This window comes from Hylobates moloch, unplaced genomic scaffold (assembly GCF_009828535.3).
Source record: "Hylobates moloch isolate HMO894 unplaced genomic scaffold, HMol_V3 SCAFFOLD_11, whole genome shotgun sequence".
Taxonomy (NCBI): Eukaryota; Metazoa; Chordata; class Mammalia; order Primates; family Hylobatidae; genus Hylobates; species Hylobates moloch.
The window spans coordinates 46717913-46735401 of NW_026652286.1; the positions used below are offsets into that span (position 1 = coordinate 46717913).

The following is a 17489-nucleotide window of genomic DNA, read 5'->3' on the forward strand; positions in this document are numbered from 1 at the left end:
CCTGTAATCCCAGCACTTTGGGAGGCTGATGCTGGAGGATTGCTTGAGTCCAGGAGTTCGAGACTAGCCGGGGCAACATGGCAAAACCCCATCTCTACAAAATAATACAAAAATTAGCTGGGTGTGGTGGCTCATAACTGTGGTCCCGACTACTCAGGAGGCTGAGATGGGAGGATCATTTGAGCCCAGGAGGATGAGGTTGCAGTGAGCCGAGATCATGCCACTGCACTCCAGCCTGGGTGACTGAAATCCTGTCTCAAAAAAAAAAAAAAAAAAAAGGTAGAAAAAACTCCTCTTGACCTTCAGTTGGTGATAGCAGCAGATTGTTGAAGAGAGTGGGTTTCTCACAGAATGAGAACTATGGTTCTGATGTCCACTTACCTGGGAGCGATAAGATCCACCACTTTAAAAAGGCTGAACACAGCCAGCCTCCAGGCCCTCCTACTCTGAGGATGCTGTGAGGGCCCTCCTGCCTGAGGCTCCCAGTGCTCAAATCCTGCCATTAGACATCTATTTCTCCCTGGCTCCTCACAAGGTGCAACAGCGCCTTACCCCCAGGAGAGGGAGCACTATCGAGCCTTGGCATCAGCGGGAGGAGCTTATCAGAATTGTAGAGAACCAGTCAGGCTCACTATCTCCCTGCTCTTGGAATCAGGGGCTCTTAAACCTGGCGGGGCAGCCAGAGGTACCTGATCAGCAAAACATCCCTAAGGCCCCTGTAGGGTCTGGGGCACGGGAAGGGGGACTGGTCAGAGGTACACCCCACTGGGAGTGGGCCAACACTCACCTTTTACCAGCTTCCAGAGGTAGATCTCCACCAGGTCCGAGGCCTCGTGTTCCAGGGCAAAGCGACGCAGGTTGTCTGGGCTTGGGGATACCGATGTGTGGACGAGGACCCGGCCCGGTGCCTTGGGACACCTGGTAGAACTGATCTCACTGTGGCCAGGGTCTGCCTTGTCCTCTGGAGGGACAAGAAGCTCATGAAGTGTTCGATAAACATTGGCTGTACCTCTTCAAACCTCTAATATTCTAAAATGTTGTGACTTCATGGAATCCGGAACATTATTGATTCTATGTTAACAACCTCTGAATCTATTATCCTGACACCGCATGGTTCTATCCATTTAATATTTTCATCTGACATTTTCCACTCCTGTGTGTCGGACGTGCCCTGCATCCTGTGGCACTGATGCATGCCCTTCCATGTCTGAGATGTTCCAAGTGTCTGTGGCTCTGGGGAGAGAGACCCAGGGCTCACTCTGGCCAGTGCCCTCCTTGCTCCCAGTGCCCCTGTGTACCTGGGCAAATCTTGCAGCACTTCCCAGCCACTTTCTCGGGGTGACGGCAGGGGTACTCGGTGGGACAGGTCACACGCTGGCAATCCTGGCGGCCATCCTCACAGGTGCACAGGATGCAGGGCAAGGGGCCGAAGGCACGAAAGGCCGGGTGCCACACCTCCCCGTGGGAGTATGTCTTCCCGCCATGCACACAGGCTGAATAAGGAGGGTGAGAAAGGAGGAGGATCAGAGCCTCAGACCTGTCCAGGGCCTCTGGTCCAGCAGCGGGTGGGGTGGGCCCTTGGGGAGCCCTCACTTTACCAGTCCTGCCTAGCCACACTGCCTGCAAAGCATAGGCCAGGGTATAAAACCTGTCCCCTCTCCCTGACACCGCCCACTGCAGCACTCAGAGCTGAGATGGGCCCAGAAGGAACTTACTGAAGATGGAGAGTCCTCCCTCACCCTTCAGGACATTTCTGCGGGAGCAAGGAGAGTGCTGATCTTGTGGTAGGAGAACTGAGATCAACTTTTGTCATCACCTGGTCATGTGAGCCCTGGCAGGTCCCTTTCCCCCCCTGCCTCAGTGTCCCATCTGAACAAGGCAGGGCCAGGACTCAGTAGCCCCATAGCTCTTCCTTCTCCAGCCATAAGGGTGCCCTGCAGGGAGGTCTCTTTTCTCCCCTTCTGTGGCCATGGCTGCCCATCTGGCCACCTTCTCTACTTCATCCCACTGTCCTCCTGCAGCCTCGCTCTGCTCCCTCCTTCCTTTGTCAAAAACTGTCCCTCAGCACACTTCCTTATATTAAAGTCATTTATTTACTTGTCTGTCTTCCCAACTAGTCTATGAGCCCCTCAAGGGCAGAGACCATTTTCTATTTCCCATCTATCTGTTCTGTCTGCCCCTCTTCCCAGCAAAGACTCGGTAGGTGCTAAAAAAAATCTTGTACTGTTCCAGAACTAGTTGTCTCTTACTCACTACTCTGAACCTCAGTGTCCTTATCTGTCAAATGGGGGTTTGAACCTGATGATCTTTAAGAGCACCCTCATTCAGTTTTGGCATTCCCCGACTCTACAAGCTCATGGCCAAGTTGGAATTAGGGAACTGCTGAGGAGACAGTTCAGGGGGTTGGGAGTGGGAGGTGGGAGCAGTCAGCGCCCCCCTTCTCTGCCTCACAGATTGGAGGAGGGTCCAGTCCCCACCTTTCTTATGCTTCTCCTTAAGGACGATCTTGACGGTCGTGCTGCCTGCTCCCTTGGGTCGGAAGTGGCGAGGGATGAAGCTCAGAGGGGCGCTGAGGCCAGTGGGGGCTGGGGTGCCCGGGCCTCTCTTTCTCCCAGCATCACTGGAACACGGATCCTGAGGATGTCTCTGTGAATGGCAGGAAGGATGAAAGTCACTGACTGAGCATACTAGGCCCCAGCTGGAGCCAGAACAGCAAGACAGGCTGCAGCAAGAGGCTGTGGGGAGACCCCAGCATGACTTCCCAGAGAAGAGAAGGCAGAGACCAGGACAGAAAGATCTGGATGAGGTCTAAGATGTTTTCAGACAGTTCGATCTTTGAAAACTCCCAGAGGATGGTGATTTGGAAATCTGGCCTCCACGAAGCCCTTCTTGGGCCTTGTCAGAGCCAAGGCCTTGGGGCTGTGGTGGACAGAGGGTGCTGAGGTCTTGATCTCACAGATGTAACTGATCAGGGAGAACTTCATATTTGGGAAACAGGTGAGCATGCAGTGAGGATGCATGGCAGGCAGTTCTCCTTTGCGGAGATTTAGTCGGTGGCTGGACAAGGGGATGGCCCTCTGAAGATGGCATCAGGCCCCAGAATCCCATGGGGTGTGAAGACCAAGAGCAGGCCCCATCCAGAGACAAAGGGTCTCTGAAGCTTAGGCCCTCTTTCCTGAACCCCTGGGATCCAAAACCCCCAGACCCTGTCCCTCCAGACCAGGTCTTGAGAGGGCTGTCAGTGACAGCAATAGGGGTGTGGCGAGGACAGCTCAGAGTTTGGGGATTGGGCAGCTCCCGGCCACAGGAGAGGAGCAAATGGGCTTGGGGCAGGGACCAGAGCCTATTACCTCCCTCGCTGACCTGGAGCCACACACATTCCTTCTTCTAGAGCCCATTCCTGCCTGATACAGTCCCTGCATCAGTTCTCCGATGGCCCAGAGCCTGAGCTCACAAGAGCTCCCAGAGTGGAAACTGTCCCAGGCCCCAGCACGGGCTCAGGCACATAGGACACTCCTGGGAGATGTGTGTTGAGTGGAATAAAGGCAAGAAGGAATCAAACAGCTCAGTCTCCTAATGCTTTCTCCAGTCACCCAGCCCAGTAAGTAGCTGATCAGAGCCTGGAACTCAGCCTGGGTGGGTTTCACTTACGCACTGCCTCCTAGGAAGAGGACAGGAAGGAAAGTGGAGGGAATGGCTTAGGTCCTGTGGTACCCTCAGGTCTCAGGTCTCAGGCCCCCACCTGAGAAGGCCTAGCCTGGGTGGGGAGGGCAGCAGGATGAGCTGGCAGAGGAGAAGGGTGCGGACATGGGCTCAGGCTCCTGGGGAATCTCTGGGAAGGGGAGGCAGCCTCTAGTCTCCCAGAGACCAGGAGACCCAGGCTGGATGAGCAGGTGGAGTTGTTCATGTGGCAGACATAGCAGAGAGGATCCATCAGGGACTTGAATCAATGCGTGAGCCCATTCTCTATCTCCTTCCTCTCAGACCAGAGAGAGCTGTCCAGCTAAGCCCATCTTAACCTAGACCAAGCTTGAGAGGGGCCAAGATACAGGGGGGTACAGACAGGCAGGCTCTAAAGAGCCAGTACCTCAGGAACTGGGTGGGGAAGGCTGGCCCAAGTTAGAGGCCATTCCCTGGGAAGAAGGTGCCTGAACTAAGGGGGGACACAGGCTATAGATGGAACAGTGTCAAAGTGTTTCTCGAGAGGAAAATGAGGAAGTTTGGGGCCTGCTGCTGCCCTGCGTGGTGACCTGTTTCCCCCAGGCCACTCCTTACCCATCAACCATGATGGGACCCATGACGGGACCCATGACGGGACCCATGATGGGAGGCTAGGGAGAGGGGCTGGAATATAGTGGACGTTCATGTAGCTGACCCAGGGGACAAACAAGAAATGAGGACAATAACTGGTATTGCCTGCCCCAGAGTCACGAGATTTAGGCCCTGGATCCCAGCCCCCTGTCCTGCACCCCATCAATAAGGCTGTGCACTCACCACCCCATGGAGCGACTGCACACTGTCCTCTTCAGCCGATTGCTCACTTGCCTCATCTGAAAACTCAAAGGGAAGCTGGGTCAGCCTCAAGGCTCCCCAGCCTTGCTGGCTAGAGCCCTGAGGCCTCCACCTATAGGCTCTGTCCATTCCCAAGGCCTACTGTTACATGTGCAGCCCCAGCCCACTAGCCGTCTCCTTTGCCCCAGTGGGGACTTCTTCCACTTCCCATTACAGCCTCTCTTCATCCTGGTTGGGTTGATGAAGTCCCCTACAACTGGGTTGCTGCCTCAGTTTCCCTGTACTGACCTCCTGGTCACCATTAGGACTGAACTCCTTGAAACAGAGCATCCTGTTTGGTCCTTACTGAAACTCACCTCTCTGGGACACTGGGCCATACCTTTCAGTATTTACCATGGATGGCCCAAAGGCCCAGAATCCCATCCCTGCAGCCTGCATAGATGCAGTTTCCTGGGCAGCCACACTTGAAGTCACCAGGCCTTGGTTTACACTCCCAGGACCCTATACTCCAGCCCCTTGGCCCCTCCAGCCTGAGCACCCTGCCAGTCCCTATTCCCCTGGGAAACCAGCACATAAAGTCGTTTGGAGCCCTGCAGCTTCCCAAACCCGAGTGGGCCTCTCTCTCCCTATCCCTTGCCTCACTCCACAGTCTGGTTCCCACCAATCATTCCTGCTTCAAAGACCCAGAGCATTGGAATTAGACTGTGTTAGAAATCACAGGGCACAACTGAGGCCCAGAGAAGGGAAGGAATTTATGGAGTTAGCTGGAAGAACCAGGACTAAACTAGAGTCACCTGATTCCTAGTCCAGTGCTCCTTCCAAAATGCAAACATCTGGGGATGCATCCACTGTGGAGCACTCCTCTACCTGAGTGCCACCTCCTCCAGGAGGCTTTCCTTGACTACCCCAGCCTGCAGGGAACAGTCCAACCATTTCATTCTGCTCAAGCCTAGCCTGCCCTTTGCTACCTGATGTGTTGCCTCACTGTTTTATAAGAGGTTCTACCTGGGTTCTGTATAAAAGACGTGTTCTGAGCCCTGGTGAGCCCAGTACTGTGACCAGCTCTGCCATGAGGAAGGCAGGATGAGACCTAGTCCTTACCTTTACTAGACCCCTCTGACGTGCCACTTATGGTCCTTTCAGCTCATCTGATTGCAGGGACTTTGTCCCCCCATGGCAGGCACTGCAGCAGCAGCCCCCCTACACGGGCTCCCCAACACTTCCCTCAGGCTCAGCCTCACAGTGCCCCTCCCTCAAGCCCGCAGCTCCTGTCCACATCCCCTGCCCCCAGTCCTTACCCCAGCCCACTCCTGCTTCTGCTCTCACGGCTACTTAGCACCCACCCATGCATGCACAGCAGGGAAGTCTCACGCATGGATGAGCTTTGGGCTCAATGGAGAGATAGTTGGTGGCTGGTGGATACATTCTTACTGCTTCCTCTACCACCCCCAGACTTTTCTGAGAAGCAGAGACTACTTAGAGCAATAGGTCACTTTTGCTTGGTTAGCAAGCAGAGGCCAGCCCCTGGACATATTCCTGTATTGCTTCTCTCTCCTTACCTGCTTCACTCTGCCTTTCCCTCTTTCCTCCCACAATGACTGCAATAAAAATAAGTAACACATCAGCTTCCGCCAGGCTCTGCTTTCTGAGGGGTGCAGGCTAAGCCACACCCTGGAGGAAAGAGCCATCTGCTACATGCTGGGTGTCACCTGCAGTTCCTCATGGCTCTCACAGTTCACGGCTAGGCCCATGGAGTAGAGGGGTGGTTGAGTGCTGCCAGATGGAGGGACAGACTCACCTTTGCAGGCTTGGCAGCAGGAGTCTGGCAGCGGGAGGGGTGCGGGGCAGCCTGGTTCAGGGCAGGTTGTGAGGCCGCAGTAGATCTGGCCCTCCTGACAGATAGAGCAAACCAGCTGGGAAATGAGCTCTGACAAGGGCTAGCCTTGGGGGCTAGGAACACCCCCTTCCCTGGGAGCAAATAGCCTTGAGGTCTCTCCTATGGTGGGGAGGGGAAGCAACAGCATCTCCAGGGCAAGGCCTGGACAGCTCAGAGGAGGGGTCCCCCATGCCCTCCCAGCCCCATTTCCAGGCCCTGCAGGTAACATCCAGCCTTCAGCTTCTGACTCACTCACAGCCAGGCTGTCCCTAGGTGCTGCCTGGTAAGAAAGGAATCTCCCTGTCCTACAAATGAGGAGCCGGAGCGGGACCTGAGCCGTCTCAAGTTAGAAAGACAGTCGGGGCCCAGTCTTCAAGCTTTTCCCACTGAAATCAACGTCATGGGAGGGGGACAGGTGGGTGATACCTGGGCTCATCTTGCTCTTTACTGAAAGCCCTTGGTCTCCAACTTTGGGATCCAGCCTTGAAAGGCAAGACTGCAGGGGAAGGGGCCTTCTGGGGGTCAGGGGCCAGGTGACCTTTGGTGGTCACTTCTTTCCTCTGGGCCTGAGATTCCTCCTCTGTGAAGTGGGGTCACACCCATTTGGGGTGTGAAGATTCAGTGAGGGAATGGCTGTGAAAAGCACAAGGCACAACGTGCCTGGGGGGAAGCACTATTGCCCTGAGACCTTTCCCTGTTCTCTTTCCAGAGGGTCTGAGAAGTGAGTGTTCTGGTCCCTCGGGTGAGGCCAGAAGTCAAGCCAGCCTCATATAATCAGGGATGAGAAGAAAGAAGGGGAGGCCCAAGTACCCAGGGAGAATGAACAGAGGAATCCTGGGAATGCTCTCACCACCCATAACCCAGCATTTCTGTCTCTCGACACAGCCCCTTCCTCATCCAGGCCTCATCCCTTCAGGGGAGGCAGCAAGACACAGGGAAAAGAACATTGGCTTTGGAGCCAGGTGGCCTTGGGTCTGAATTCTGGCTCTGTCACTTACTAGCTGTGTGGTCTCAGGCAAGTCACTCAACTATTCTGAGCCCGTTTCCTCATCTGGAAAACAGAAATAGTGATATCCTTCTCCTAGGGTCATTCGGATACTGTCTATAAACCAGGCATTTCTATGAACCAGGTGACACAATATCCTAGACCACTGCAAAAGGCTCACACCCTGCAAAAGGTAATCACTTACTAGGCTGATTTATAAGTAGTCACTCCTCATTATTTGCAGGCTGTTTGCTCTGCAGCACAGAAACTTAAGATTCAAAGACTCAGACTGATGGGACCCTGTCACTGAAAAGATAGGGAGGCAGGCCCAAAAAAAGTGACTCGTTTGAGGTCACACAGGGAACTGGGACAGTGCTGGAGCTCAAACACAGGTTTCTGATACCTAGTCGGGAGAGAACATTAATGATCACTTGGTCAGACTCCCTTATGCACTCAGAGGAACCGAGGCCCAAGTGTGGTGATCAGGTAGTAAGGAAATCAGGAGGGCAGGGGCTTCTCCTGCCAATTCATGGATGAGTTGCCAAGCCCAGGGTTAAAAATGACATGCTGGGCTGGGTGCGGTGGTTCACGCCTGTAATCCCGGCACTTTGGGAGGCTGAGGCGGGTGGATCACGAGGTCAGGAGATCAAGACCATCCTGGCTAACACGGTGAAACCCCAACTCTACTAAAAATACAAAAAATTAGCCAGGCGTGGTGGCAAGCACTTGTAGTCCCAGTTACTTGGGAGTCTGAGGCAGGAGAATGGCGTGAACCAGGGAGGCGGAGCTTGCAGTGAGCCGAGATCACGCCACTACACTCTGGCCTGGGCAAAAGAGCGAGACTCCGTCTCAAAAAAAAAAAAAAAAAAAAAATTACATGCTGAAAGCCACCTGCAAACCTATAGAAAGGCCATGCCTACACCCCAGTTCCCTTACAAGGAGGAGGCTGAAGACTTTCCAGAGGAGGTCCTGCTTAGCTTCAGTCTCTGTCCCATGAGAACACCGCCGAGTCAGCCCTGCCTGCCCCGAGGTCCAGCTCTAACAATAGGCAGGAGGAGTTTAAGTAGCTTCAGATTAATTTCCATTTGCTACAGATAATCTGGCCCTGTCTCTGTCCCCCAGGATGGATAACTGATCATTTGCGTATTCATTCTCTCATTCGACAATCATTACAGATGTCTTCTGTGCTTTAGACCCTGGACTGACAGCAGAGGATAAAGAAATGAAACACATATGTTTCCTCCCCTCAAGGAATGCAGCGTCTAGTGGGGGAAACAGAAGGCTCAGGAAGGTGTGGAAGCTCAGAGAATGGTCAGCTGACCCAGCTAGGGACAGGACATTCCAAACCCCATATATTCCCTTTCCCCTGAGCCCATTCACTTTGCTTTGGCCAGGAGGAACAATCCCCCCGAGTCCGCAGTCCAGGCTATTATGTTCTTTGCAGGCCCAGAGCACTGGCCTGTGCTGAAGGGAAGGCAGGAGTTCTTACAGTGCAGCTGCAGAGGACACACTGGTTGGGCAGGCGGGAGGGGAACAGCTCATGGGCACTGAAGATCTCTCCGTGTTGGTACGTGGTCCCGTTGTGCTGGCAGGACTTTGGTGGGGCCCGGAGTCCAGAGGGAGTGTGAGGTTCTGCAGTGGGGGAGGGGCAGGAGGAAGAAGAAAATGAGGTTTCATGTGAATCTTTGCTGAGATTAACAAGGCCACTTTTCTGAAGATTTTGCATTTGACCCCAGCTTGATATTTAAACCAAGCTCTGGCCTGGGCCTTGCCAGTCATTCCCCATATCAGCTAACTAAGAGGTCCCTCTGATACCTACATCTGACTGTGTCCCTCTCTCCCATGACCCCTACCACAGCCCTCCAGCCCCCTCAGTGTCTGAGCCAGCCCCAACCAGAGCAAGAAGGTAAAGCCAGCAGCCTCAGCTTCCGCTCAGTGGGGCCTGAGTTAGTTCATCCAGCACTGAATGAGGGTTCATGGAGCACTTCTCAGTGCCAGGCACTGTTCTAGGTGCTGGGGATACAGCAGTGAGCAAAAGAGTCTCTGCCCTCACAGGGTTACATTCTAGTGGTGCCAGCTGGCATGATTGTCCCTGTGCTTGTGTAAACTCCTGTCATTCACTGGCCCCCAGAGCCCCCCTCCCCATCACCTGCCCATCAGTCCATCCTCATCCTGCCAGGTGGAGGGGTAAGCCTCTGGTCCTGAGAGAGCCCACTCATTCATTCAAGACCCCTTGACTAAGCACTCCTCTGTTCTAGGCACCATGCTAGGCATTGGGAATGGAGCAATGAGTAAGATTTAGCCCTTGCCATCAAGAAACTCAAACTCAAAAATTACGGGTAGGTGGCTCATGCCTGTAATCCCAGCACTTTGGGAGGCTGAGGTGGGAGGATCACTTGACTCTAGGAGTTCGAGACTGGCCTGGGCAACACGGTGAGACCCTATCTCTACCAAAAACATTTTTAAAATTTTTTTTTCTTTTTCTTTCTTTCTTTTTTGAGACAGGGTCTTGCTCTGTCATCAGGCTGGAGTGCAGTGGCACGATCTCAGCTCACTGCAACCTCCACCTCCCAGGTTCAAGCAATTCTCCTGCCTCAGCCTCCTGAGTAGCTGGGACTGCAGGCACATGCCACCATATCCAGCTATTTTTTTTCGTATTTTTAGTAGAGATGGGGTTTCACCATGTTGGCCAGGATGGTCTCAATCTCTTGACCTTGTGATCCGCCCGCCTTGGCCTCCCAAAGTGCTGGGATTACAGGTGCAAGCCACCGCGCCCGGCCAAAACTTTTTTTTTAATTAAAAAAAAAGAAGTTTGAAATCTAATTAGGCAGAAAGACAAGCCACAAGCAATGATGCTGTAGCAGGTAAGGGCTAGGGTGGATGGAAGCACAGAAGTTGTGACAGCAGAGAGGAGGAGCCTCTAACTCAGCCGGGGAGGAGTGACCAGGGAAGGCTTCCTGAAGGGCCGATGGCAATGGCGAGCAGAGTCTTGAAGCACTGTGGAGCCAAGCAGGCAGAGGGGCAGGGGATGGGAAGAGAGAGGGAGTGAAGAGCGTTTTAGCAACAAGAGGCCTGGGCCAAGCACAGGGGGAAATCCCAAAGTCAGCAAGGAGAGGTGAGGCCCCCCAGAGTCAGCATCAGACATGAGGACCCTCCCTCACTGTGCAGGATGAAGCTGAGAGCCACTGTCCCCTCGGGGACCCACAGCCAGGAATCTCTATGACCCATGTCAGGGCCATGAGTCAGATCCCTACTGGACGCCCCCCTGGAAAATGAGCCCCACTCCATACCAGCTCACCAGGAAAGTCCTGATTCCAGAGCCCAGACCCGAGGCCAAAATCTGGAGCCTCTTCTTCACCACTTTCTTGATGCTTCTAAACATCAATTTTCCTCTCAACCTCCCCTCCCACCTCCAAGTTGGCCTCCCCTCTGGCTGTCCCTCACTGGACACTTGGTTTTGCCAATTTCTTCCCAGACCACCTCTCCTTTCTCTGACCTCTTCTTCCTAGAATCTCATTCTCAGAGGCTCTTAGAATCTTAAAATCATGGAATCATAGACATTTAGCATCAGGACACGTAGAGTCCCTGAATCTCAGCAGTGGGAGGAATCTCAGAGAACAGGGCCTGACTCCTTTAGTCCTTCTCAGCCCCCACATTGGTAATTCTGGGGTCTCCCCATAGGACCTTCAAGCCCAAGATCACTCACCTTCACTTCCCAGACTGTGCCCACACCCTCCAGCTCTGGCAGGCCCAAGACAGACTGGAGCCCAAGTGTGCCAGTCAGCAGCCCAAGCAAGGCCCTGTTTCCTGCAGCTGCTTTCTGCATGTCCTCCCTCCCCTGCCATGCACACCTACTTAGGGACACGAAGTCTCTGCTACCCCAGCACTGCCTGGGGATCTGGGATATTTCCTCCCTTGAGCACCTTTGTGTGTCTACACATCTGATGGGTAGAGACTGCCCCTCTCCTTGCAGGGGTCTCCCTCAGCTAGAGGGCTACACTGGGAGTAGGAGAAAGGTCCGTGGACGATGGGGAGGAGCATGGCTACTTACCCACACACCTGGGACAGCATTGCTGTGGCTCCGTCACGGGCTGGGGGCAGTGGACAGGCGGACAGTGGAGGCGGTAACAACTCACATGGGCGCTCTGAAGGGGACACAAGGGTCAGCCCTGGTTCAAAGAACCATCGTCTTCCACCTGTACCTGTCCTTTCCCAAAACTCCCACCCCAACTGCAGAAATCTGAACTTATCGTAAGCCTGTGATTGGACTGAAAAGAATTAACTCAAGTGTGCCCAGTTCCTCCCCATTCCTGCCCACCAAGGGGATCTGACTTGGCCCACACATCCATGTGCCTCCCCTACCCTGACGGAGGTCAGATCTGGTCATAGACTTGCTTAAACACTGTCCCCTTCACAGAGAAAGACATGTAAGCCTAGAGTTGTTTGACATTGATCTTGATGCTTTGACTGAGCTATTTTAACTCTAGGGCTTGGTCCTTTTAACTCTGGTCTTGAGCCTTGTGGTCAAGAAAGGAATGAAACATGAGGACAGGTGACTGGGAGGGGGTGTGAGACTAAAAACCTGATGTAGAGAAGACGGATGGCTTTATGATCCACCCCCTAAATCTCTGGGAGGTTTGGGTAATCCTGGACAAAGCCTTTGGAGTTGGCACTAGAGAAGGAAGGGCCTGAAGTTCCTTCTCTTTTTTAAGTATAGCAAGTGAGAGAACTGGGCAGGGGAACATATGCAGAGAGAGACAAGCAGAAACTGAGGGAGAGTGGCCACCACCCCTCGTGGGGGTCTTCCCAGCTCTCCAGGCAGTTTTTTTTTTTTTTTTGGCCCCTCAGCCTTCCCGCACCTTGTTCTTCACTCTGTTACAAGGGTCACTCTGCTGTATTGTGATGAACCATTTACATCTGTGTCACTGATTCAACCACGAATTCCAAAGAATAGTAGGCATGGGGCCTTGCTCCAAGTTAGTGGCTGCTGGCGTCTGAATGAATGCATGAGTGAGTGAATAAATGAGAGTTAGGAAAGGAGGGGTCGATGGTCCTCTCCTAGATGAAGGGAGCCTGCTTTGTTCACAATTCTGAAGTTGGCGAAGTTTGTTTCTAGCCCCACTACTCCCCCTGGTTCCTTCCTCCTGCCCTCTCCCTGGACCTGAGTTCCCTGATAGCACTTCTCCCAGAGGCAGCCTCTTGCCCCATGGAAGACCCTTGACTGGCCCTACGCCTTCTGGGGTCACTGCTTCCCAAGATGGCCAGAGGTAATCGGTAGGACTAGTCAGTGCTAAGGGGCATCCCAGAGTCCACAGAATTGGTCTGAGCTCTAATAGGGGCCTTCTAGAGGCCCAACGCACATGGGTGCTTACTAAATGTCTAGAGGATAAACTAGACACTAGACATCTGAGGTTCCCAGATGAGAAACTAGGATGGAGTGCAAGGGACTGTGTGGCCTGAAGAGTTACAATCGGTCTCTTAATTCTGGCCTTGGAGGAGTCAAGGATGGTGATGATTATTAGCGCCACGAAGCAGCAAACAGGATGGAGACAGGTTAGGGGTGAAAGGGCAGGTGAGGCACATGGAAAAGCCCTTTGCAGTCACAGGGAACCTCTCTGGAAAGTCATAGCTTCCATTTATTGAGTGGCTACTGAGGTAGGGCCTTTCTGTTATATAAAAATCATCCCACTTCTTCTTCTCAACACCCCTAGAGGTAGATACCATACTATTAGTCACACTTTTTAAGTGAGAAAAGAGCCTTCAAATGTTAAGTTGCCTAAGATCACACAGCAGGTAAAAACTGTCACCAGGGCCAAGGTACTTTCCACGATGCTGAGCTGCCTCTGGTGGGTAGGCGTGGACTCATTCACGCTCAATATTTGCTGCAGGTCTACTGGGTGCCAGGCCTTCTTCTGAGCACTAGGAACATAGCAATGAGTGGGACCAACAAGGTTTCTGCCCTCCCGGAGCTCACATCCTAACAGTGAAAGATAGACTATTAAAGAAGTAACCAAGGGCCGGGCATGGTGGCTCACGCCTATAATCCCAGCACTTTGGGAGGCTGAGGTGGGTGGATCACTTGAGGTCAGGAGTTCGAGACCAACCTGGCCAACATGGCAAAACCCCATCTCTACTAAAAATACAAAAATTAGCCAGGCAGTAGTGGTGTGCCTGTAATCCCAGCTACTTGGGAGGCTGAGGTAGAAGTATTGCTTGAACCCGGGAGGCAGAGGTTACTGTGAGCCGAGATTACGCCATGGCACTCCAGCCTGGGCGACAGGGCAAGACTCCAACTCAAAAAAGAAAAAAAAGAAAAAGAAAAAAAAAGTAAGCAAGTAGGAACAAGAAGATTTCAGATGTTAAATTTATGATATATAATAAAATAGAGGGCCTGGCGTGGCGGCTCATGCCTGTAATCCCAGCAATTTGGGATGCCAAGGGGGGCAGATTGTTTGAGGTCAGGTGTTTGAGACCAGCCTGGACAACATGATAAAACCCGATTTCTACTAAAAATACAAAAGTTAGCTGGGCATGGTGGTGCATGCCTATAATCCCAGCTACTCGGGAGGCTGACACATGAGAATCACTTGAACTTGGGAGGCAGAGTTTGCAGTGAGCCGAGATCATGCCACTGCATTCCAGCCTGGGTGACAGAGTGAGACTCTGTCTCAAAATAAATAAATAAATAAATAAATAAATAAATAAATAAATATTATTTCATTAATAGCGGTAGACTATGTTAGAAACAGCTGTCAGGGAAGGCTTTCTAAGGAGGAAACATTTGTGTTATGAACTGGGAGATGAGAAGGAACTAACTGTTCGTGAGAAGATCTGAGGGAAGAACATTCCAAGTAGAGGAAACAAGTTGGAATGAGGTTCAAGTGTTGGAAAAACCGACAGAGGTCAGTGTGGCTGCAGTAGAGTGAGCAGGTATGAAATGAAATTGGAGAATAAGGCCAGGCGTGGTGGCTAATGCCTGTAATCCCAGCACTTTGGGAGGCCAAAGAGGGCAGATCATAAGGTCAAGAGATCGAGATCATCCTGGCCAACATGGTGAAACCCCGTCTCTACTAAAAATATAAAAATTAGCTGGGAGTGGCGGCGGGTGCCTGTAGTCCCAGCTACTTGGGAGGCTGAGGCAGGAGCATCACTTGAACCTGGGAGGCGGAGGTTGCAGTGAGCCGAGATTGCACCACTGCACTCCAGCCTGGTAGCCTGGTGACAGAGCATGACTCCATCTCCAAAAAAGAAAGAAAAGAAAAGAAATTGGAGAATAAGATAGAAGCAGAGCCCTCAGCGGGGAATTTGAATTTTACTTTAGGTCCAACGAAAAGCTATTAGAGGTTTTTTTTTTCTTTTCTCTCTTTTTTTCCCTAAGTCAGAACATGACAATCAGCACACAGTCTCTGTATGCCTGTCAATGAGTTCATCATCTGTTACTGGAGGGTTTTAAGAGCAGAATGACATGATCAGTTTCATGCTGAGAAAAGGCCATTCTCACAGGGCGCGGTGGCTCACTCCTGTGATCCCAGCACTTTGGGAGGCTGAGGCAGGTGGGTTTCTCGAGCTCAGGAGTTTGAGACCAGCCTGGGCAACCTGGTGAAATCCTGTCTCTACAAAAAATACAAAAATTAGCTGGGCATGGTGGCACACACCTGTGGTCCCAGCTACTCAGGTGGCTGAGGTGGGAAGATTGCCTGAGCCTGGGAAGTCAAGGCTGCAGTGAGCTGAGATCGCACCACTGCACTCCAGCCTGGATGCCAGAGCGAGACCCTGTCTCAAAAAAAAAAAAAAAAAAATTCTCACTGCCACATGGAGGGTAGATTTAGAGGGGGAAACAGGAAGACCTGTTAGGAGGCTTGTGTGGCAGCCCAGGAAAGGGACGACAGATGATGGTGGCTTGGATTAGGGGGAGCAGTGATGGTGGAGAGAAGTGGAGGGATTGAGGGTATATTTTGCAGATACCAGCAAAAGTCCTCTGGGTTGAGGAAACTGTATGTGAACTCTGGGAAAGGAGAAATGAATTAACTCCAATGGCTCAAAAAACTTGGCCTTTGTCAACTGGACCACATGATATGTCTGGAATTTTCTGTTATGATTTCCTTTCTGTTCTCTGGCTATATTTCATAAAGTCCTTCTTGAAAAAGCTGATTGGCCTCAGATGTGCTAAGGCAAACCGAGGGGAGGCAGTCATGGTGGGGGTTGTGTCCCCATTTCTACTTGGGGCCAACATGGTAGAAGCAGTGGTGAGTCAGGAGGAAACACCCCAGGAGGAGTGAGACCCCAGTGTCAAAGTCAGGAGGGGGGCTAGCCACCCCCTCTGCCACCCCACAGGATCTCCTCCAGAGCTCTTTCTGCTCTCACCCCAGAGGGTTCTATTTTAACAAGGGAGACTCTTAGAGGCCTTCTGCATTCCTCTCTTGGCTCTGTGCAGGGAAAGAGTGGCGCTGGGAGGCTGGCTCGGGCTGGGAGCTAGCTACCCCTCCCTCCAAGCACCAACACCCAGACAAAGAAAGCTGGGGACATCCACACTGGGCTCCAGGCAGCTGAGCTAAAGCCAAAGTTTTTTCAGGTCTCCTAAGCCACTTCCTCCTCTTCTGCCCCTCCAATCTCATACCTTGCTTGTGAATTCTGGACCACATAGGGGTCTCATTTATTCTACCCAGTTGATTTTACAAGGCCCTGTGGAGGTGCTGGATTGTTGTGGGGTGTGATGGGGTGGGAGGAGATGGAAAACAAAAACATGGTCTCTACCCCAGGTGGTTCAGCCTTTGGCAGGGAATCATGCCAGGTCTGAGTGAGGGCCCAGCAAGTCCTAGCCTCAGAGGTTCAGTCTAGGAGGGGCAGTAACTATGTTGCCTGGTCAACAATGATCAGGAGAAAGGGGCAGAGAAACTTATGTGGGATCCCAGAAGAAGAAAATCCTTCCAGGTGGAGGTCATTTTCCCATTTGGGCAAGTCCTTGAGGAACAAGTAGTTGGGCTAGTGGAGGTGGGGGAACACATCCTAAGGCAGGGCCGAAGTGGCTGGAGGAAATAGTATGTGAAAGGGAGGGAATGGGAGATAAGGTCAAAAAGGCTCTGTCTTGGGCTGCGTGGGAGGCAGGGAGGCTGGCACCAGCACGAGGTGGAAAGAAGGCTGGGATGTGAGACGGGAGACCAGGGCCCTCATCCCAACCCAGCCACTAATGTTTGTGTGACTTATCTTTGGGAGGTACACAGTAGCCATCTAATCCTATATATTAAGTACTCAGTAGTAAAGTGGCTTGTCCCAAGTCTCTCAGCTACTGCTGACAGCACAGTTCTAGAAGGCCTAGTCCTCCTTCTGGGGTGACTTCTCTGGAGGGTTCTCAGACATCCCTGACACAGCTGGTCAGGTGGCCAGAGGAACCTACCTCTGAGCAGGTACAGCGCAGGCAGTACATCAGGCCTTGTGGCTCCAAGTAGGGGTGCCAGCTCTCGCCGGGGGAGTATCTCTTCCCATGGAAAAGGCAGAACATGTCTGGGCCTGGCAAACCGACCAGTGCCATGTTAGTCCCAGGAGGCTCCAGCCCAAAAACTCTGTCTCATTTTTCTTTCTTTCTAGCTCTAAAAGAGATGTCATCTGGGCCACTCAGACAAAAGAGAATCTGCTAGACAACTGAGCATGCTCTCCTAGGCAAGGGGCCAGAAGGTCTGAGTTTGAATCTCGGCTTTACCACACACTTACTGTGCGACACTGGGCATGCCACTGTCTCTGAGCCTTAATGCTTATCTCACAGGGCAGCTAGGGAATCAAGCAGTGAAATGCTGTACAGATTTATATCATGGTATCAACGTTAATTATTATGATTAGACAAATGAGGCCCAGAGAGGGTAAGTTACACCTGAGGGCCACACAGCAAGTCAGTCACCAGGCAGCGATGACAGCACCAGTCTCCTGACTCAGTCCCACGCTCCTCTGCCCTCACAATCATGCTTGCTTCCATTTTATTTGTCCCATTTGGCTTATTTAGTACATCACCAACACCCTTCCCTCCCTTCCCACCCCTCTCTCCTCTCCCATCCCCCTCCCCGTATACACACACACACACACACACACACACACACACACACACACACGTGTACACATTCTCTG

The 17489-nt window shown here is 52.4% G+C and overlaps 1 protein-coding gene and 1 non-coding gene across 8 annotated transcripts in view; both read right to left on the minus strand.

The window, feature by feature from the left end:
- CHRDL2 (chordin like 2) overlaps window positions 1-17489 on the minus strand; it is a 51564-nt gene that overhangs the window by 4817 nt on the left and 29258 nt on the right. For all 7 annotated transcript variants that reach the window (XM_058446971.1, XM_032168092.1, XM_032168091.1 and 4 more), the window contains 8 exons: window positions 16768-16880; window positions 11425-11518; window positions 8863-9005; window positions 6311-6404; window positions 4495-4550; window positions 2478-2646; window positions 1299-1493; window positions 788-961 (listed from right to left, as the gene is read on the minus strand). In XM_058446971.1, the coding sequence (XP_058302954.1) occupies window positions 788-961; window positions 1299-1493; window positions 2478-2646; window positions 4495-4550; window positions 6311-6404; window positions 8863-9005; window positions 11425-11518; window positions 16768-16880 (1038 nt within the window). The remainder of the gene's footprint in view (window positions 1-787; window positions 962-1298; window positions 1494-2477; window positions 2647-4494; window positions 4551-6310; window positions 6405-8862; window positions 9006-11424; window positions 11519-16767; window positions 16881-17489) is intronic.
- On the minus strand, window positions 14748-14810 carry LOC116477545 (small nucleolar RNA SNORD43). Its single transcript, XR_004250511.1, has one exon. It is a non-coding gene; the product is annotated as a small nucleolar RNA SNORD43 (small nucleolar RNA).